Source organism: Plectropomus leopardus, chromosome 24 (genome assembly GCF_026936395.1).
Source record: "Plectropomus leopardus strain MGB_pleo_1.0 chromosome 24, ASM2693639v1, whole genome shotgun sequence".
NCBI classification, from domain to species: domain Eukaryota; kingdom Metazoa; phylum Chordata; class Actinopteri; order Perciformes; family Serranidae; genus Plectropomus; species Plectropomus leopardus.
Window position 1 is genome coordinate 6,814,952 of NC_142199.1, and position 22,199 is coordinate 6,837,150.

At 36.8% G+C, this 22,199-nt stretch overlaps 1 protein-coding gene across 3 annotated transcripts in view; it reads left to right on the forward strand.

Moving 5' to 3' along the window:
* Nucleotides 1-323: 323 nt before the first annotated feature.
* Nucleotides 324-22,199, forward strand: part of LOC121962937 (uncharacterized) — a 29,526-nt gene continuing 7,650 nt past the window's right edge. The window contains exons 1-3 of one of the 3 annotated variants that reach the window (XM_042513272.2): nt 324-345; nt 2,855-3,046; nt 15,300-15,378. In XM_042513272.2, coding sequence (XP_042369206.2) covers nt 15,300-15,378 — 79 coding nt within the window. In that variant the 5' untranslated portion in view covers nt 324-345; nt 2,855-3,046. Of the gene's footprint in view, nt 346-2,854; nt 3,047-9,363; nt 9,420-15,299; nt 15,379-22,199 lie in introns of those variants that run through there. The other 2 variants (XM_088074265.1, XM_042513271.2) reach the window with 2 other exon arrangements.

The following is a 22,199-nucleotide window of genomic DNA, read 5'->3' on the forward strand; positions in this document are numbered from 1 at the left end:
GAATGAATGAAAACAGTTTGATTGAGCTGTCAATCACGTCAATCACTGCTGGTGAACTGTGAAACTAGGCAGCGCTGATCAAATGAATTAAGATTTTGTGATCACATTGTCCATTTCTTGCCTCAGATGGTTTCAGAGACATATTTTATTTTACTGTTCAGCTGTAAAATTAGAAGATTTGTGACCCAGCCGCTATGTTGAAAACAGTCCAGTCAAAAACTTAGCACCGCCCAACAACCGTAACAAACTTTCTAAACGTCTCCTCTGATCTGTTTTCTTTTTCTTTTCCAGCAGCCCCGATGGATTCCTGCAAATGCCAGCAGACGCATTACCAGGAGGTGGCAGGTAAACATAATTTCTTCACAGACCATCTGTCTCATGCACTACTGTCAGGGTTTTGGCCACTAGGATTAGAATTTTGGCCTCATTGCCAAAGGTGGAGTTGCAGATCATGTGACCAAGAAACTTAATTTCGTGCACATCTACAGAGGGCTGACGTGATGTAATAAAGCATCAATAAAAATTACGTAAATCAGTAAAAACCCAGCATTGCAACACAGACACAAATTCTGATGCATTGTGACCATATAGGAAGAAATAGAGGGATTTCTTATCCTGTGCCCCTCCACCTCTTCGCACTTCCTTTGCCTCTGACGGTGAGCATCCTCCGTGTGATGGATGGGTCTCCATGTTTAGATTCCAGAGCTAGCTTGCACTTTGGCCAGCAATAAAACATCATGGTTGGGCTACTCTATTGTCTTCATTATCCTGGCAGCCTGAAAGACACTTGGCACAAGTGTGGTGCCGATGAACAGCTGACGGCGCCTCTAAATATACAGTTTGGCCATGACCAGAGCAGTTAAGAGCCTGGGAATTGATCCTGTGGGATCCTGATATTGTTGAAGCAGCAATGACAAAATTATGTCCCGAATAGCCTCATTATCTAAATTTGTCTTTTGTCATATGAAGTACTGTAGCATTAATTCACCCGTGTAACAACATCCAGAAATATTTTATTTTTACTACTAAATCAGAAAAATCGATTTATTTGCTTGTTAACTCGAGCACAGGAACACCAGAGAGTTTATTGTGTCACAGTGACCTTCATAAAAAGCAGTCAGCTTCTCCCCTCTGCTCATTTTCAAGATCAAAATTTCAAGTAATCCCACTAACCATCAACACAAATGTAACATCTGAAATATGATTATTAACATTATTAAAAGCTGATCTTGCCAACTGATAGGTTAAAACATATTTTGGGGCTGAGCAACTAATTTTGGGTCTTGGTAAAGTATTTGTGTGAATAACTGGACAGCATCCCCCACTTGGGAGAAATCAAAAGAGACAGGCGCTTCAAAAAAACGTCCGGAAAAAGTAAAAATAACCCCCCTGCCGTGGCCCAGAAAGCTTTGCATCTGCCTTAAAAGGAGAATCTGCATGTAAACAGGCTGTGTGTCATGTACTGGGCAGTCAGCTTTGTTGTTACTGATACGCACTGCTCTGCTGCGGGATACACGCTTCAGATAGTCTCAGAACAAACACATACAGTACAGTACATCTATCACTTTGTTTTATGAAAACTGCATTTTTATAAAGATGAGATGAAGCAGTGATCCTCCCTTTGGGACAGCCGGGAGAGGAGAAACAAAAGTATTAAACAAAACAGACCACCGTTTTCAAAAGCATATGAAGTGTATCAAATCAGTCATATGTACTGAGATGAAGAAAACCTATGTTACATATGTTATATATAGAATACAAAAACACAGAAAAAAGGAAGAACTACACATTAAAACCTTCCAAATTGAATAAAATGCCATAATCAAATAGAGATGCTTTATTTGCTTTATGACATTTTAGGATCCATTCCTCTGGATGCTATTATTGCCAGTTTCTCATTAGGTTCTTATTTTTAAGTATTCCCTGGAAATGTGCCTGTGGTTATATTTTCTGTTATTTACAGAGAAAGCAGAGATCTGAAGGCATGTTTCTTTAGTTGTAGTCTAAAAGTTTGTTTTTCAGGAACTAACTTTGGCCTTTATAATAAAAATAGCAGTAATAGGTATTGTCACAGAGGGTTAAAGGTTGTCTTTGGAAATGAAACATTGATGTAATGACATAAGACATGCAGTGCAGGATCAAGAAATGTTCTGGTTCAAGAAAATGTTGATCTGAAAGGTCATCTGTCTCCAAAGGGATAAAGATTTTAGGTTTTTTAAGCCTTTTCCACTGCACAAAAAACCTGGTAACACCTGCTAACATCTGCTAGCGCCTGGCTTTTTAATGGCAGGCCGCCACAAATAACTGAACGTGTAGGAAACCCTGGTTTAAACAGCCTCACAGAGCTGCTAGCATGGCTGTAGACTCTAAATGTAGATAAAAACAGAAAATCTTTATGCATTTAAGATCTCGGTCAAACTAGTCTTTTGATTGAAGAGGTCAGTTCACAGAAAACATGTAAGATCTCCAGTGTTGTCCCGGGGGGAAAAAATCATAGATGTTTAATTGTTAGACTGATTCCCAGTGCAATTAAAACTTACAGGTATTTGAACTGTAGGAGACAGAGTTATTATTGTCGGGGGAAACTGTTGTACAGTGTCATGTATTAGAGCAGAAGCTGGAATGTGAAACAGAAAACCTGAAAATGAGAGCATTACTATGAATGAAACTTCTCTGAAAGATTAAAAAAAAAAAAAAAAGAATTACGCAGGCTTGACTATATGATGATCCATTTTATCATCATCCTCGTTTCTCCGTCTTCAGAAACACTGCTTTCATCTCCAGCTGAAAAATAATTATTTAAAAAAATGTTCCAGCAGAAAACAGCTGTGTTTTTTTTCTTTTCTCGTCCCAGGAGAGGTTCGGCTCTGCAGCCTTACATGGTGAAATGCCAGACTGCTCTGACCTAAGACTAGAAAGAGAGGAAGATGCAGAGCGAGAGAAACAACTTGACTGATACAGAAAGCCACGGCAGGCCAGAGAAAACAGACAACGCCTCCGCTGCCAGTCAGAAGAGAAGGAGATATGTGGTCTCCTGACCAGAGAGGTTAGTGCAGAACACATACATGAAAATCACAAACATGTACTTTCAAGTCACTTTTTTTTCTTTCTTTTTTTCACATGTGACATTTCTGACTATGCTTGCCACATTCTCATAAAACTTGTATTAGATGTTCACAGACACCAGAGGATTATTCTTGATTATGTTGTGGGTGATAAATCAAATATACTCTGTCTATCGCGGCTTGCTTCAAATGAGATATATAAAATGACATCATCGCAAACATTGAGCGTACATTGTCACATCATTACTTCAAAGGTCCGGTGTTTAGGGTTTAGGTGTATCTTTTGGCAGAGATGTTAATATTCATGACTATATTTTCATTTGTTTATAACTGCCTAAAAAATAGGAATCTTTCTGTTTTTGTTGCCATTTTTATCTACAAAGTGTGTCCTCTTCCACAGAGGCTGCAATATTTTTCTACAGTAGCCCACAAGCGACAAACCAATCACTGCCTCTAGATAGGGCCATTTGTATTTCTGCATTTTCAGCCACAGCAACACTTTCAGCCTGAAACATGCTGGAACCTTGCAAAATAAAAGAAAGCATCATGGCCTCTGTTTTGATTTATTTAATTGTAATAATCATTTATTTGACTTTATTACAACTGTAGTTCATTGATGTGATTATAAAGCCATATCGCGTCACCACAGGACCACCTGACCTTTTCTCCAGCAGCATATACAGGCCAAATTTAGAATCTGATAAAATAGAAAGTTTTCAGGAGAAAGCACAGAGCCTGAAGCCACTGCTTTTTCCGCTCTAATATTAAGATTAAAATTGAAGTCACCTCCCTCAGTGTTGCCATGTTTTGGTATGTTTACACTGTGCAGAATCAAGTTTACTCAAATGACTTCTATTTCCATCATATGAGAGAGAAGGCCGACATCATCATGGCCGATATCTCCAGGACTCCACAGTTCACACTAAAACTATCTAGATTGATAAATAGCACTACAGATAAGAGAAAAAAATATGAATTTATGATTTGTGGGTGAGCTGTCTCCTCACAATGATATGCTGCACATTATACAATACTCCTGTGCGACTCGCAAGAGCAACATTTTTCATATTCAAGGCTTTACATTGTTTAATAAAACCTGTTCTACGCTGCCTGAAGGAACCCTTTAACCTACCTGCGTTTCCAAATTAGATTTTTCTAAATTTAATCTTTGTGAAATCCTATTCGCAAACACTTTAATGTCATTAGAGTGAGTTTCAGAGGAGAAGTGTTGTGTCTTGGGTTATGCTTCAAAAGCCCATATCAGATAAACCCTGCTCTTAGACAGAGGCCTCTGGGGAAAAGCTAGTTGTAGGCTCCTCCACATAGCTGGCTATATCTGGAGAACAGAGAGAGGAAAAGAGGGAAGAGAGAATGTGTGTGAAGCTGCCAACAGCAGCAGTAAGTCCTCCAGAGTAAACACAGCTGATGGGGTAAACCCTCCCTCTATCCCGCTTCACCCCTAAAATGCCCTTTCTCTCCCTCTCTCTTATCATCTATCTCTTTGCCTCTGCTTCTTTCTCATGTGCTGCAAGCAATATACGATAACTACATCAACAAAACGACAAGGAGGGTTTTAAAAGTGTAATGGATGCCACGGTTATTAGCTGTAATGGAGTCAGTTAATACCTAATATTAGTTTCAGTAACAGCTCTGTGCAGGATAAAAGCAGAGGAAGGACAGGGCCTTTGTAATTGAATATTTCCTTAACACTTCCTTCTGTAAAGTCACAGCTGACACAGTGGCAAACATTCCTGCTTAATTTGTAATATACTGTAGTTATGTGCAGCCAAGTGTTTGTAACACGAGGAGGCATTGTTTACTTGCTTGCCTGCATAATTTGTGTGTTCTCGGAGGAAATGAGACCACATTCAGACAGAGGCTGACGCAGCAGGGTGCCGATGCAAATGTATGCAAGCACACATTCCTGGCACTTTGTTGTTAAAATCTGTGTCACAGCACTTTAACCCTTTGAGACATGAGTAAATTGGCTTGATGTACTACACACCAGATCATGTTCATTTATTACCTCCGCGTGTGATGTTTCGGGCCCAATCTTTTCAGACATGAAAAAAAGTGCAGAGATACACCTCATTAGTACCCATATGGACTGGTCACCTGGCAGGTCATGTGAGTCTAAAAACCCAAAGATGCCTACAAATAAACACGTGACATGTACATGAGTATCAGTTACTATACATGAGTGCCATTAGACAAAATAAAATAAACATATTATAAAAATGTATAGAAAATATGAATAATAATACTTATAATAATGAGAGAAATACTGATAATACTGAAAATAATGTTGATTTAATAATAATAATAATAATGTGAATAACAATGAAGAAAATGAAATCATTGTAATGATTTATTTGAATTGTTAACACCGGCCATTGAGACATGCAGATAATTCAATCAGCTGCAGGTCTGTGTGTGTGGAGGATATTTTATATTTTAAGTTGTCAGTCACTTTTGTTTACATCCAGTTGATTATGTAAATTTCAGTGGAGACCAGGATGTTCCACCGCAGCAGTAAAAATACAACATGAGTGACCTGAAGTGACTGACACTGTTCACAGCTTCAGGGGAGCACGTCAGTCTGACTGATCAACAACTGACACACACACAGAGCAAGGACGGTTCTTTAATGTGTGTATGGTTAGTGTAGAGGTTCTCTGTGGCACTATTATGACTGAGGCAACCTTTTAATTTATTTCGGGATACATATGGAATCTCAGTGAGTTGCTACCAATATAATCTCCCATATATTACATAATAGTCAGTTACTAGCAGAAACAGTTATTTTTATTGTGACAAAGAGGTTGGCATGAATTGTCAAATATTGTTGAGAGATAATTATTTATATATATATATATATATATATATATATATATATATATATATATATATATATATATATATTCATTACTTATTACGTTCCATTCTCGTGAACGTTTTATCTCAAGAACGCCTTGAAGGAATTTCTTCAAATTTGGCATGAACGTCCACTTTGACTTAACAATAAGCTGATTAGATTTTGGTAGGACGCCGGACACAAACATCAGTTGACATTCAAATCATCAGTTGGAGACCCCTCAGTCGACTGAGGATGTTTTGAGCAGTCAGTCTTTTTTCTTTTTTTTTTGCAAGTCAGTGTGCTGTGAGGTGTACTTCTGGGAACATTTCGGTCTCCAGATTTTGCTGTGGAGTGACGGCCCTTGACTTTCCCCCAACACTTTGCTATAAGCAGTTGTGGACATGCATGCAGCAGTACGGGGGGAAAGGGAGCTCTGCACTGTAAGGCTTTGAGATAACATTGTCTTTCTTTGTTTGCTTTTGATTCATATCTAGTGTTGGCAAAAGATGTTGTTGAGCATTTCTGATTTGTTGTTAGCGCTGTCAGCGTATTAACTGTATTACATGGCCGCGCTGTTACACTGAACATCCTGCTTAACCCCGTTCAAAGTTTAAAACTTTATAGGTAAAAAGAACTTGAATCATTGAATATATAAGTATTAAGTATCAAATTGCAGGTTCTGATTCGACTGACATGATTCAGAGGCTGATACAGCCCTAGATGTCAGAGGTCAAAGGTCAAGTTCACGTAAACTTCACGTGTCATTCTTGTGAACGCAATATCTCAAGAGCATCTTGTGGGAACTTTTTTCAAATCTGGCACGAACATCGACTTCGACTCCACAACAGAAGATTACAGTTCTAGTTTTCCAATATTTCGAGTGGGAATGCTCCTAAAATCACAGTCTGTAAGCCTCATGTTGATGTTTCAGTGAATTGAAAAAATCCAGCTGCCAAACCAGACTTTCAGCTTTCAGCCCACTGCTTGTTGTGCGCTGACTCATCTGAGGCAACTACAAAATACAGAGGATCAATTGATCTTTTTAATAATGTACAGTAAAATAAATGACCAGTTAGTGAAATTAAAGTCCTTTGCTGCAAACAGAATGGGCATTTTTATGATGTTGAGGCCATCCTCATTGATATGACTGAAGTTTTAAAATAATAAGCCGATGCATCGACATGTGAATCTTCTTTCTTTTTTTTTTTTTTACGTATGTTATCCAGCTCTTTGGAGCCCGTTTTAGAGAGTGCAAGCTGGCATACTAGTTGCAGAAGTCATACTCAACATCCTGGAGATATTCAAACCTAATCCCATAACTCTTTGCATCCAGCCTGGTGAGGTGTCTTCGAGCAAGACACTGCATCCCTCCCAGCCGCTGGGATGCTGCTCTGCTCAGAAAGCGATAAAAAATGTACTCCTCAGGGATCAAGAGCCCCGCTGAAAACCAAAGAAAGTCTCCCCAGTAACTGAACACTGCCCCAGCTGCCAGTGCTCCCAATATAAGAGAATACAAATCTTACACACACAGTCCACAGAAATAAACGCCTCCAGTTCATCCTCTCATTCTGATTTAATATCAGAAATGCAGCACACCCAGTCTGAAGCATCCACCTTTCATACTCCTGAAATACTCCACAAAGCCAACAAACCTCAGCTGCCCAACCAAAATAAACCAAACACACCCAACCTACTAAATATGAAACACCACAAATCCAACAGGCACAATAGTTGGCAGCCTTCAGCTATTTCAGATCCAACACACCTGATGAATTTCAAATGACTTCTAACCCGCTCTACTTATGTAGCACAATAGGTGAAAAAAACCACAGCAGGCTACTGTTGTAACTCTAATCCAAGCATGTGCATCACGCTTCTCCAATAAAGCCACATAAAACAAATTCAGCTGGGCCTCCTGAAATAAAGCTTCACAAATCCGCAGCACCTGATCGCCGTCATACTCTGTCACGCCTCCCATATAATCACTCAGATCCAGCGCCTCCAAACGAAGGCATTCCCCAGATACCCAGCAACAATCACTCAAATTTGGAATGCCTCGGGACACTCAGACCCTTAAAATAACACAAATACAGTGCGCTGGATTTTTGGACACACGTGTGAGACCTCCAAAAATAGAAACCCAACTAGAGCCTATCTACTGTGAGATCAGAGCTACAGTTGCTGTATGTATCAGCTTTGGTTTTGTACTAAATACTTTAATTGCATCATGATTCTCTTGAGTGTCTTTGAGCCAGAGAGAAGTGAAGTGAACTTACTTTCATTTGCTACAAGCAGAAGTTTAGTAGTGATGATGAGAAATTATTATTTTTTGACTAGATTGGCAAATTGGCTTGATTTATAAAACATGGGAAGCAGGAAAACAGACGGACAAGATATGGCCCCCGAATAAGCAAGAAATTAGTTAAAACAAAGTACGATAATTAAAAAAAAAAAATCCCTAACTTTTGTCTTTTTTCCAACAAACTTCTTTTCCCTAGCTTTTTAAAAATAATTTTCTGTATTAACTAACTTCTTGCACGAAGCACAGGTAAATTGATGCAGCTCCAGGTTTCAAATGATTACTTACGCATGACTTTAAGCCTTAATAAAATGTAAATGGGTGTGTTATAGAAAATTTTGCCCCTCGTTCAGTTGTCATAAATGTTGAAATGAGCTATAGAGACATAAAGAGTTTTTTGTACCAGGCTGTGAAGATGGAAAAAAATCACAGTATGAACAAAACCTCGATGACAAGATGTCTCTTTGTGCATCGGTCATTTACTTAATGTGATGGAGTGATATTCCATTTTGGATTATCTTACTGTGGAGCAATACATATCATTTATTTATATAATCTCTCCTCTGACAGAGGACTCTACATGAGGCTGGTATTTTTAACTATTGGTATGCCAGACAAAAGGCTCTGAATATAATGTTCCTTGTTCCAAAGGTGCCTGAGGATATAGACGTACTGGCCATACAGACATCAAAGTAGTATTAATCTTAACACCTGACTATCAACAAGACACTAATGAATTGTATTTTTACATTCTATCAACCCTCATCTTAACCCAAATAATCTGTAATAAATAAATTACAGTGTGCCTGAGTCAGTGAACAGTAGCCCAGTTTGTGCTGTGACGTCTGGAGAGGATTACCGGAGGGACGTTGTAGATAGTGCGGGCTACTAAATGCATAACTAAATGTTCTTATCACTGGCCTTCATTAGAGCACAGTGGGCATTCTTTCCATGTGTCATCGATATTGTGTCATCACATCGAGTCTATAAAAAGATTTACAAAGGCGGCTTCGAGAGCTACGACAGGCTGTTCTTGCCCGTTCTCCGCTGGGACTCCTGACACGTTTCAGTGTAATTAAGAGGCAGCAGTGCAGGTCAACAAAACTACCTGCTGTGTGTTTGAAACACCCTGGAACTTATTTTCAGCACCAAGTCTGATATTATAAAATTATATGGAGGGTAAAATGATTCGTTTTGAGTAAGTACAAACACCGCGCAGCCTTTCTTTTATTATAGGCGTTGATTAAAATGTGTCCTTCAGTTTTTTTAGTATGTTGATGTAATTGCAACCGTATGGAGTGACTCCCCAAGCTATAGTTAGCGTGGTAGCTCATTAATGTTTCTTTTGATGGGCCCCTGGGCTGTACTTGCAATATAAAACCTCCCGCTCCTTGAATGATGTGATTTCAGAAGGACCAGTTTGGGAAAAATGCATTAACATGATGTCAGTTGACTTGTTATCACCGTTAAAGATTTGTGTCACTCTAATATCCTAATTCTTTTTTGTCCTTCGCAGCTGAATGTTCAGATAATTGATCTTTTGATATGTTCACAATTGATTAGATCGATGGGTGAGAGAAGATATTTGCAGATTTTGCAGAAGTAAAGTTTTACGCCCACCAGAGTGAACTCTTTTTTTTTTTCAAAGATTATTTTTTGGGCTTTTATTGCCTTTATTTGACAGGACTGTTGTAAGTATGAAAGGGGGAGAAGTGGGGGGTGATATGCAGCTAACATCCATGGCCGGAATCAAACCTGCGGCTGCTGTGGCGAGGACATAACCTCTGTATATGGGCGGCTGCTCTATCCACTAAGCCACCATAGTCGTGGTTATTAACGGGAAACACTGCGGATGAGAGGGGCCTCAGAGAGCTTCTACTGCTTTTATATACAAAGTTCAGTCTTTGAACCGATTTATTCAGCCAGTTTTAATTTAGTTATCGCAATAATTACTTTTGATTAAAAATTTGCAAACACACCCACACTATTTATTTCAGGCTTTTCAAGGAACTCCCTCTTGTTGGGGTTCTGGGTAATCAGTACCACTTTCTCCTCCACTACAACACCCCTTGAGTTGAGCTAGCGTGAGATAAACACACGTGTTACGGCTTTGTTGCTGCAGCCACAGGTTGAGGACCAGTTGATTTTCCTTCCTCTTGTTTTTCTGTTTTTTTTTTTCTGTACTCTTAATACTACTGAATGTATAATTAAGACAGTCAAAGTATTGATACTTTTAATGACCTTAGAGTCAAATTCAGTGATGAGAAAGTTTGTCTACAACTGTACAGAAAAGCTTGTTTAACAAAGCTTGTTAACAAAGTGACATGTTTTCAAATGAGCGGTGTGATTTTGACATTAAAACAGTGTCAGATCAGCCGTCAGCTTCATCTGCGGCCTGTAGGGCTTCGGTATCTGTCTGAAGGGCCTTTGAGCAACAGTTTGAATGTTATCTAGTTGAAGGACTGACACATCACAGCACTTCTCAAGAGTGAGAAACATTTGGTTTGACGCAGCGTGGTTCAAATATCTTGGCTCCAGTTATTTCGAGCATTCTGATATGATGATGAAGTCGACTGAATGGCTGTGATTGGTTGTTGAGGTTAACATCGAGGATTGGATGATGAGGTATCTAAAGGGTTTGCGTCTGATGTACAGAGGAGTTGGATCGGAGCAGTGGAAAAATAACTGCTCTATTTATAAAGGCCCATTTAACAGAAGAGGGTCATCTGTGTCCCTCACAGGAGCACAAGCAGTCAGCCTGTCCTACCATGAACTGACTCCATCACATCTGATCGGGATGACAAGTTTCCCCTTTTTACATGTTGTTACATAATACGCGGACGCCGTAAATCACGTTTTAAAAGTTTCACATCCTGGTCTATTAAGTTTATGGAAGCAGAGTAAAAAACTGAGCTGGGAGCAAATCCAACCAGAGGAACCCTCTTCTTCTGCTTTATAAATACAGGAGATACCAGATGAACACAGTCATTTCTGTTTCTAACTCAGAAATGAAAATGAAAAACATGTTCCACCTGACAACCATGCACCAGGGTTCCCACACTTATGTAATTCCTGGAAAATGTATGAAACTGATTTCTAATTGATAGAATGTTTTGGTAAAGTTTTGAATGGACATTATTTTGTTTCAGTTATATTCATAGATTTTTTTATTATTTTTTAAAGATATTTTTGGGGCTTTTATTGCTTTCATTAGATAAAAGGCATATACTGTGAAAGGCCGAGAGAGGGGGGGGGCATGCAGCAAAGGGCTGAGCTTGGACTCGAACCTGCAGCCACTGTTGTGAGGATACAGTCTTAATACATGGGGCGCCTGTTTTACTAACTGAGCCACCGGATGCCCTGTATTCATAAAACTAACATTAATCGACATATGTTGTGTTAATAACCTAGTGCTGCGCTGTGTGAATGTTGATTGGATCTTCATTTTTCTATCGTGGTGTGGCCTTGACGTTTGGTCTATTGGCATGTTGATGGCAGGAATGTCTTACTTAGGAGTAAAGACTGCAAACGCGGTCTACTTTCAAACACATGGGCAGTTTATGTTCATACCCATTTTAAACAACTTAGATAAAGTAATGGAAATGGGATGAATTATTATGGAGAAGTTCTGGAAAGGTTTTGAAAATTCATTTGTAAAAATGTGTGGGATCCCTGATGAATTTTGTGGACGATCTTAAATTCATATTTTTAGATTCATTCATATGTTTACAAAGATGATCATCATTTGTAGACAGTTTAATTGCAGAGGTTAAATTCATATTTAACAAGGCCAAGGCCCGGATTGAAGCCACAGCCGCTGCATCGGGGAAACAGCCTCTGTAAATGGGACACCTGATCTACCAATTAAGCTACTGGGCATCCCTAGCATACAAAAAAATACCCATTGTGGGAGTCTGTTCTTCAGTTTTTCCGCATTTAAAATGACCTAAATATAGAGGAAAAGAAATACCCATGGTGTCAACCATGAAACAACCACAAAGTACAGGAACTGAAAGGTTCAGCAAGCTCCATATTAGTCATTCATTTCAGATGCTATTAGACATCTATTTTCATGTCTGTAAACACAGTAGTTATAGCAACTATTGAGCCATCAAAATAGCAGATTACTCATCAGTGGACGTAACAACAGTTAAACTCGACATATTTATATTTGGACATTATGAGCTGACATTACATTCATGATTGTTAAGGAGTGTTCGTTGGTGTTTGTTGTATCATTTTGACCTGCATAAACATGTCGTCCTGTATAATGGTGCCACCCTGTGGGCAGCTGCAGTCAAGAGTGTCACCAATTCATGGTTGTTTTTGTTGCGAACACAGCAATCATCAGGTTATGAGTCTTGTATTTATAGCTGGTTCTGATGCAAAAAAAATCTAATAATGAGGCCTTAATGAAACACTGTTAGGGTCTTTACGCATCACATTTATAGCAAGGAAAACATCCTTTTCAAGGCAGTTCCTTGAAATGGCAGAGGAAGTGTTGCAGTCTTTTGTGATTGCTGATGACTACATATGTGTGTGTATTTGGTTGTGGACAGTGAGCTGCCTACTCTGTTGAACATCCATCACATTGAGACATTTTAAAAAGGCATATAACTAAACTGATAACATTTCTGTTGTATATGATGATGACAGTCACATCAAATAAAGAAACTCAGAACTCAGTATTAAATTACAGAAGAGAGCTGGGTGATACGGCCTAAAAATAAAATCACTAAACTCGATTTATGATTGTACTTGTTTTTTCACCCTCTTAAAAACACATAACAAAGAATTGACTCAAAACAAGTTTTGCTTTGATTTTACAACTTAACAAAGGCAAACTGAAAAGTCAGTATTGCATATTGCTCAGTTTTGAGTATTGAAAATCACCAACTCTGAAATCATACGGCCGTCACTCAACATTAGCTTCATGTTAACAGATATTGTTATTCACTGTGTTTTAATTACTGGACCATAGATCTGTTATAGTGAAGTAAAATGCTTTCTAGTGATCTTTTCACGTGTATAGTTGTACAGAGGAGGCAGGGCAACTTCAGCAGAATACTCGTAGCTTGGTAGCACATATCTGGGGTCAGTAGTTGTCAGTTGTTGATAAATCCAGGCTTTTCCACTGTATATATGGACGCTGTATCTTTAGCACTGACTAGAGCTCTGAGACTCTTGTGGATTCAGTGAACCCACCGGTAATAATGTGTGGTGATATTTGTCCCCGCAATAGCAACTTCACGGTAAAGACACCGTTTGAAATTGGTGCCAAAGATGGGCGGTGATGGTGCTGGAGTGGGTGCGGATGAGGGGCCCAATTTGAAAAATCTTGTGTCACTGTCTGTAATTTCTGGCCTGGTTGGGAATGTTTGCCTACATATAAATTAACGCTCCTCTGTTACGGCTGTATGAGGGAGTCCAGTAGTGAATGAAGTACCTGAAAGCCATACTTGAGTAAAAGTACAGATGTCTTACTAGAAACTGGCTTTAGTGAAAGTTTAAAGTCACCTATCAGATTATTACTTGAGTAAAAGTCTCAAAGTATCTGGTATTTACTGCAATTAAGTATTAAATGTGATTTCATGATATTGAATTACTTAAATTTTGAAAGTAAAAGTAATTGCTGTTAATAAAAAAGCAAGCAGTCAGAATTTGGGGAATTATGACTTTTTTCATCTTTGTGAGATACACTACCTTAAAAATGGAGCCTTCAATACACTTGAAGAAAAAAACAAGGTCTTTTTTACAACTTAAAGGATTAAAGAACAAAAGCCATTTTTTTCTTTTCTAGTATTCCTTCATCCGTCCCTCCGTCCCTTCCTCCCTTCTTTCCCTTTTTGTAGTAAGTAACTTCAATGATTAGGGGAAATGTTTTGGGGCAAAATTAGGACAAATGTAGTGAAGTAAAAATGAAGGTTGACAGAAATATATAAAATCAAAAAAGTACAGATACTCCCAAAAATACTGTTACAAGTATTAGAACTTTGTGATATTACACCACTGGGGAGTCGTCCATCAATTAGATGAAATCACAACAGTTACAAGCTGAAGCATGCATTTACATGTGTCATATTAAACCGCAGGAGAGAAGTGGTATCTTAGTAGTAGTAGTGGTATCTTCTAAATTAAATGTTTAGTGTATTGTTTTAATTCTGATCTGTGAGAGCTAAATATCTGTGGATACTTGTTTTACTTTCTGTTTTGTTTTTGTTATCTTCATAGTGCCTTTCTCAAATATCTACATAATACAAAAGCTACAGTTCCAATTTTTAATGCCAAAACTTTGGACTTTTCTACACATAACATTTTTATTAGCTTTCTGAAACAACAAAATGATGAAATCACAACAGTTACAAGCTGAAGCATGCATTTACATGTGTTTGCAATGTAAATCCCTTTCGAAAAAGACTTTGAACATGACTCAAAATGACATTACACAATAGAGAGGCAATAACAGATTGAAGATATATTGAATAGCTAAAGACAGCCACAAATATTATCAAAGTTAAAATATGTATTAAATTTCAAAGGATTACAAATTTAATCCATTTTGTGTTGCAGAATTAAAGAAGAGATTATCAGTTACACCAAACCCCAGATTTTAAACACATTTTACAGATACAAGATGATTTACAGATGAAGGTCTGCTTAGAACGGAAAAAAGTGAGACAACAAATAAAGTTGTTTTTTTTTTCTGACCCAAAACTTATACAAGAGGAATTGGTTTCAAACTGATGTCAGTTCACAGTTTACATAAAAATGTATTTGTGGGTGTTTGTTTTCGGATCAGTTTGTAATTTGATGATATTTAACTTGGAGTCAGGTTTAAATTTTTAGTTGCTTAAGTGGTAAAAGTAGAATTCACCTCTCTGAGTTTGCTCTAAATTTGACTTTAGCTTTGCTCGCTTTGTTCTTTGGCAATGAAAGTAGATAGGGCCCCTTGGATCACTTCCTTTAGAAACCATAAACACACACACATTCTCACACATACAAAAAAAGAGGTGATCTAACTGCTCTGACAGGAAATAACCTTGATAATGCAAAGCGGCTGTTCTTCTCTCTTTTTTAGATGATGAGGGTGGTGATGAAGATGGCTGCTCTTTCCACCATCTCTCTGCTCCTGCTCTGCTGCTTCATCTCCTCTGCAGGTACTGTACGATTACACAAATACATTCCTCATTAAGTAGTTAGATATTATAATTTGGAGGATTTTAAGGATTTCAGTTTGACTCAAAAATTAAACCAGTATACCTTTTCTAGGCCCTTCTTTAGCTTCACTATAAACTTACTTCCTGTAACAGTTCTGATGCTTAACATTTATTTTCACAGTTTTTAAAAGAAAAACCTCTTTGTAAAGAAAAAAAATCATGTTTAAAATCATGACACTAGATTTCTGTAATATGAGTTAACTGGGCATCTTTGCTGTTCTGTTACTACAGATCGTGTATTAATGCCCATCATTTATGTGAAGGCTGAGTTTTATTTTTTCTTATGTGCTTTAACATATGGACTTATTTTATTTTCACTCTGTTGTAATCTACCAGTTATTTTCTGTCGTAATCAATTAGTTGATTTGTTTATAAAATGTGTTTTTAATAATAATGTCTTGTTTTGTCCACAACCAAAAAATATTTGTCGTATCAAAGTGGAGTAAAGAAACCAGAAAATATTCCCATTTTTTTCTTAAACAAAAAAAAAACAAAAAAAAAACAGAACTCAAACCGATTCATCAATTACCGGATATGCTGTTAACTAATAAAATAGTTGACAACTAATCAGTTATTTGTTGCAGCTCTATGTCAGCACAATATTTAAAACTAAAAACTAATTTGGTACATTCTCAACCTAACAAGTGCTTTAAGCAGTACAAAAGTTTATTTGCAAGTACACAAAAACAGAGTGAAAATCTATAGTTTGATCTGACATTGATGCAACTTATAAAATAAATGGACTTAGACCTGCAAGACCATGGGTCTGATCCTTTAAATTAGATTTTTTTTATCAACAAAAATTCTCAAAAACAAAATAGTTTGATCTATATTAAGAGCTGTTTTCTGAATCAGTTAAGTATGAAGCAGATTTGTTGACTTTAGACTTGGCAAAATAAAAAGAAATAAAAAACTTGTAATCCAATCTAAACTTTAACACCACTGATTCATAACTTCACTTGGACTTCAGCCTTTCGACTTGAAAATACTTGACGCCAAATACAGCAGTATAGGACTGAAACAAACAAAATTCAGTCAGTTGCGGTACTTGTTCATGGTGCTATTATGCTATGAAAGTGTGTTTTAACATTATTTTTTCTGATTAAGTCACACTTGCTTAAAAAAACTTTTTTTTCAATGAATTCAGTATTATTACGCTTGCTATAAAAGCATTACATTTCACAAAAAGCTCATTACTGCTTTTTTAGGACTCAAAACTCAAAGTTAAGAACTTTGGACCTTACAGTCCTGACTTGGGAGTCGAGTGCAAAGACTTGTGACGCGCAAAACAATGACTTGGTCCCACTTCTGCTGTGGCATAAAAGGGGAACCAACAAAATGTTTACACAACTGTACAAATGCTGAATGCAAAATGTTGAAACAGTTTGCATATTCTGATAAGACTGGTTTACATTTATATGTGTGCGTGCACTGGCTGTTCTTTTAGTATAAATGGCTTTTCTGTATTTGTTTTTCCATTTACATTAGATTTTTTCTTTGTCTTAAAGATGTGTTTGTGGTTGCTGATAAGTGCAAAATGAGGCCTCTGCCAAAAATATACCAGAGTTAGACAAAATCATGAAGCATCAATACCGGCAGCAGAAACGTGTTGCTGATGTGGTAATGTCGGTCTGAAATGAGGTTAGGACGAACAGGAAGCAGAGAAAAAGCAGTTGAGTACAGGTGACCTACAGAAACAGCAGTCACACGTAACAGAGAAGAAACAGCATGATTCCAAAACCGGAAATAATTATAAAGAATATACTTAAAACACTTGAAATAAAAAAATGCAAAAGTGGCAAACAATAACCACATTTGAGACAGTTTGTACTGCCTTATACAAAATATAAATAGTTTACCCAAACAGTTTTGTTGATCATATGCAATTATTTAGAATTTTAAATCCTTTTTAATATTAAGATATTTGAACAAAACAACATAAATACAACAACAGAAAAAGACAAAGTTGTGCAGGTGAGATTAAGGAACCCCTCAGAGCCCATCAGAAATCTCAACTCAGTAAGGTGAAAAAGTCACATAATCAAGTAAACAAAGTAAGTAAAGTAAGAGAGTAAGTAAACAAAAAAGCAAAGTCAATAAGCAAGCATAAAGTAAATATACAAAAAAAAATTAAAAGAAAATTTAAATAAAAAAAATTAAAAAGGAAAATATTATTATAAATTGTTAGTGTTTCCTAACAGTGAAAGTAAAAACTGGCAACATCTATAATTTTTTTTTTTTTCAGAGAAATGAAGGTGTAAACAAAACTTTTAAAGTGAAACTCCAGCCATTACTTGTTTTTATCATTGCATATAAATAAAAATGTATCTGACACATACTCAACCAAACAGATGATCAAATATAATTATTAAAAAAAACTGATTTTTTTTTTAGCCGCGACCCTTGTGAGGACAAGCGGTTACGGACAATGCATGAATGAAGATTTTGGTGGTTCAGATAAACAGTTAAAGGATTCGACAGTCTCTCATTGTTTAAATGTCAAAGTTGTTGGTTTCGCATCTGCTGCCTCGAAGGCGATAAGATGTGGTATCATGTGAAGCCTGCACACATTCAGATGTTGCTTCTTGGAATTATACTTTGTTCCTTGGTTAAAACAGGCTACGCCATATTCATTTAATGACCGAAACTTCATTATAATATCGAGAAACTGTCATCTGAGATCCCAACACAGCTTTGAAAACAAACAGTTTTGCTGTTTTGAGATTATTATCTGGAGATAGTGGTGTTATATTGAGGTATCAAATTGTTCTCTTCTGACCACGACTTTATCCTCTATATCTCCAGATAATAAACACTGTCCTTATAATTTCTGGGACTTTTATTTTTGTCAAAAATTGAAACAAATTACTCAAGAAACAGGAGTAGGTAGACCAAGAGGTACAGAATGGCATTCTAAGATAATAAGACATTTAAGTATATCTTATCCTCTGAAATCTAATCATTAAAATCTAAAAATGAGCATCCTGTTATCTTAAAGAGGGAAAATAGAAATATCTTAAGGTAGATTTGGCGGTTCAATATATGATGTTTTTGCATCTTTCCCCTTCGCCAACTTTTCGATTTCATGAATTGCATCACTGAACTTCCTCTCAGTTTGATGGAAAAAGCAACAATAGCCAGTGTATAACTTTTCCGTTTGGGTTTTGATAATTTAAACTTGTGTGCTGCTAGATGTGATCTTCAGATATATAGTATAACAAAGACAGGAGTCATGTATTATGCAACTGTTTAACTCTTTAACACCCCGATTGACATTTGTTTTCTTGTGCTGCATTCAGAGGCCTTTTAGCAGCATTTCAACCTCTGAAACCTTATTATATGCTATCAAAAAATGACGGAAAGAATTTTTTTAGTATTTTTTAGCAAAGTAATTTTGGGTTTTTTTTGTGTTTTTTTTAACCTTTATTAATTTATGTAATTTTCCGGTAACAGTCTTGTAACTTTTTACTATTTTCTTGCTAATATTCGGGCCATTCCTTATTAAGGTGCTCGTCGTCTTCTTCCCATGTTTGCAAGCCAATTTGCTCAGGTTTAGAGGCTAAAGAACATGGCCTGTTTTCTCTAGAGTGCATCGACTTATGATGAAGTTGTATAACTTCTATGTATGAATTGTATGGCTGCTAGTATTCTCATAATCATGCTGATTAAGTTATTTTTTTAGAAGCACATTTTTCCATGAGAATCACTTCAATTCAATTTATTTATAACATGAAATCACAGAATGTGATCTCCGTAAAGCGAACAGTTGTTGGCTCTGCTCACATTTAGCAGTGGCAGTAATAAATAGTGAGGCAAAGACAGTCAGTTTACCCGAAAATTCATTCACAGAAAGCTTGAAAAGTCATTATTCTGCTAGTTGAAAAGCTGTGCTGTAATTCCAGTGTCATTTCTGCGGAGGCATTCACAGACTCTCTGAGGGGCCGGGCTACATTAAGAGGCCGCCTCAATTATATCATAGCAATCAATTCAGTTCATTTCAATTTGCTTTATTGGCATGAATGTTTGTAAAACAATATTGTCAAATGACTGACCAGAGGTCAAAATAAAGCACTGCAGGCGGGCTGTTTTCATTCACTGTTCATGCATATACCTTCGAAAAATGATGCACCAAAATGTGTAAATATCCCGCGTAATCATGAGCCAGTAAGTCCTGTATGAAACATATATTAAATTAGGCTGCGAGCTGTGAAACGATAAACCAATAGCAAAATTCAATTGCAATGGCCACATTTCGACCTGAAGAGGGCAGTCCTTTGCATATTTAAACGCAATATGTAGAATTTTAATACTCTGCACTTAAATATCAAGATAAGAACCTGAATCAATCAACATCGCTACTAAATACCCATAGTTTAGGGGTTTAGTAACACTATAATAGCAAGACTAATCCATCTGTCAATTCAGACAACGCAGCAACTGGAACTGCTTAAGCCCGTTCATTTGAATATTTGAATAAGTTTTATCAGCAATTCAATGCATGTTCTGACAAAATAAATCTCACCGAATTACACAAATTGTCCCCACTGGGTCTGAGAAATTTGGCATCAGGCACATTGGTAATGATACAACACACCAAGTTTATAAAAGCTTGATAAATGGACACAAGCTATTTCTTGTTTTGGGACGACCAACTTCTTTCAAAATTTCAAGTGTGAATGTGCACAGCACTCGCCCACCGACCTCCACATTTCTATAACTGCCACTGAAATGGAGAATCTGTTTTGACTAATAACTCAAATGTGTTCCACAGAAGACAGTAAATCACACATTTGTGTTTTTATTATCACATGGAAAAAAATATATTTTTGTCCTTAAGATGGTGACTGATTTAACCATAAATTTCCTGTGGGTTACCTTCACAGAAACTGAAACTCCGTCAGAGTTACATTCTGTGATTGCAAATAAAGGGTCCAAACCCTTTTTTGTGCTCTACCTCATTACAGAAAATCCAGTTGATTTACTTTTTATATATATTCCAATAATGTATACTACATACAGGGTACAAGGTAGATTTATTAGTCATACTGTAAACTATATTTAAAAAATGAAATTAAAATGTTGCCTTAAATCAGGCTACATCTTTCTAATACATATTGTGTACTATGTATTTGGGAACAAAATATATTTTGCTTCAGAATTGCTGACAAACTGATGTCTGGTCTTTACCTTTCGTACCTGGAAATGAAGGCTGGACATAACACAGACACATATGAGACATATGAGAGTGTGTTTCGCTTTGTGTGGCTTTTTAGCAGACTGTGGTATGAACAGAGACAACAGGATATAACGCACTCATCATCCAATCTTCAGTGCGCTCGGGCTTTGTGACATGGTGAAATGAACTGTGCAGGACTGCAGAAAAGTTTCATTTCATTTGTTGGTTTCACATTTCATGCATGCACAGTGTGAAAAGTTGACAACTACACACAGGAGTGTAGCATACAAGCAGGTTAAAAAAAAACAAAAATAAATGTGGGCCAATGTTTCAACACTTGTTGAGAAAAAAAGGAAATTAAATAAGCATTTTTCCAAACAAGCAATATTTGGCATCTAATAAACAAGAACTTCAGTTTCTTTAGAAAATATGGAGAAAAAGTCAATGACCGGCCTGGTCATGAATGTTTCAAAAATTGCAATAAATTAGTACCTTTAGATTATTTTAAAAAACAATTTTTAAATTTATGTTGCAAAATTATTAGATTTTTGAAATCACTTCTTCCCAGGTCATTGGCTTGTTCTTCTTGATTATTATTTTCTTTCCTTTCTTTTCCCTTTTTCTTTTCTTTCCTTTTTTCTAAAATTTACTGGTAATTTTCCTTTTTCTTTTTTAAACAAATCTATTTTTTGGTCATTTCCTCTTGTTACTCATTGCCCTCTTTCTGTGTTTTGGAAGGAAACCAAGCCAATTTGATTAGTTTTTAAAGGTTAATCCACACTGGCAGCACTTTATGGTAGTATTTGAACTTGTTTGTTTTCTCAATCCTTCAGTTTCACCATTAGTTTTCTGACTGTGGGTGGGGGAAATAAAATCAGTGACTTGTTAAATGGAGGACTGGTATCTGAAAATCTTGCTGAATGTAACAGCTGCCTCCTTTGTTCTACAACAATCAAAAGAAGCAGGAGGTGGTGGGATGGTGTTGTTTGGCAGCAGCACTACACACTGAGGGTGTAAACAGATGAGGCTGGCATTCGTTGAAATGTTGGTTCCTCTATGTTCTTACTAACTCTGACTTCTCACATCTCACTGTGTGACTGCTTGCTACTTTTTAAAATATTGTGTATTTATAATGATCCATAATTAAAGTTAACAGAGGAATTTATTGTCATTTTCTTAACACAATAGTAGTAAAAAAAAGTTATTGAAGCACAACTTTCATAGTCTTGTCCCTTTTCCCTTCAACTTTATAGAGGCAAAAATGCTTCCATATGCTAGCTTTTAAACCCGAGTTTGCTGGTTGGATTATATCCATTTGCAGTTACTCATGCTCAGCCAACCTCCCAAAAACTCAAGACAAAGCCCAGCTTTGAATATAAGCATGATGCACATGTTTACGTCCATTACGTTTCAACATCCAGTAAGTTAAGCCTTAAAAAAAAATGTACAGCCAAGTCGACAAAAAGTAATCATAATGTCGAGAACTGGGTTTTAAAGGGATACTTTGACGATTTTCGATCAGCTTTGTCTACAAAGCTAGATGACATAAAATACAAATTTTCACGTATTTTACATCATCCGGCAG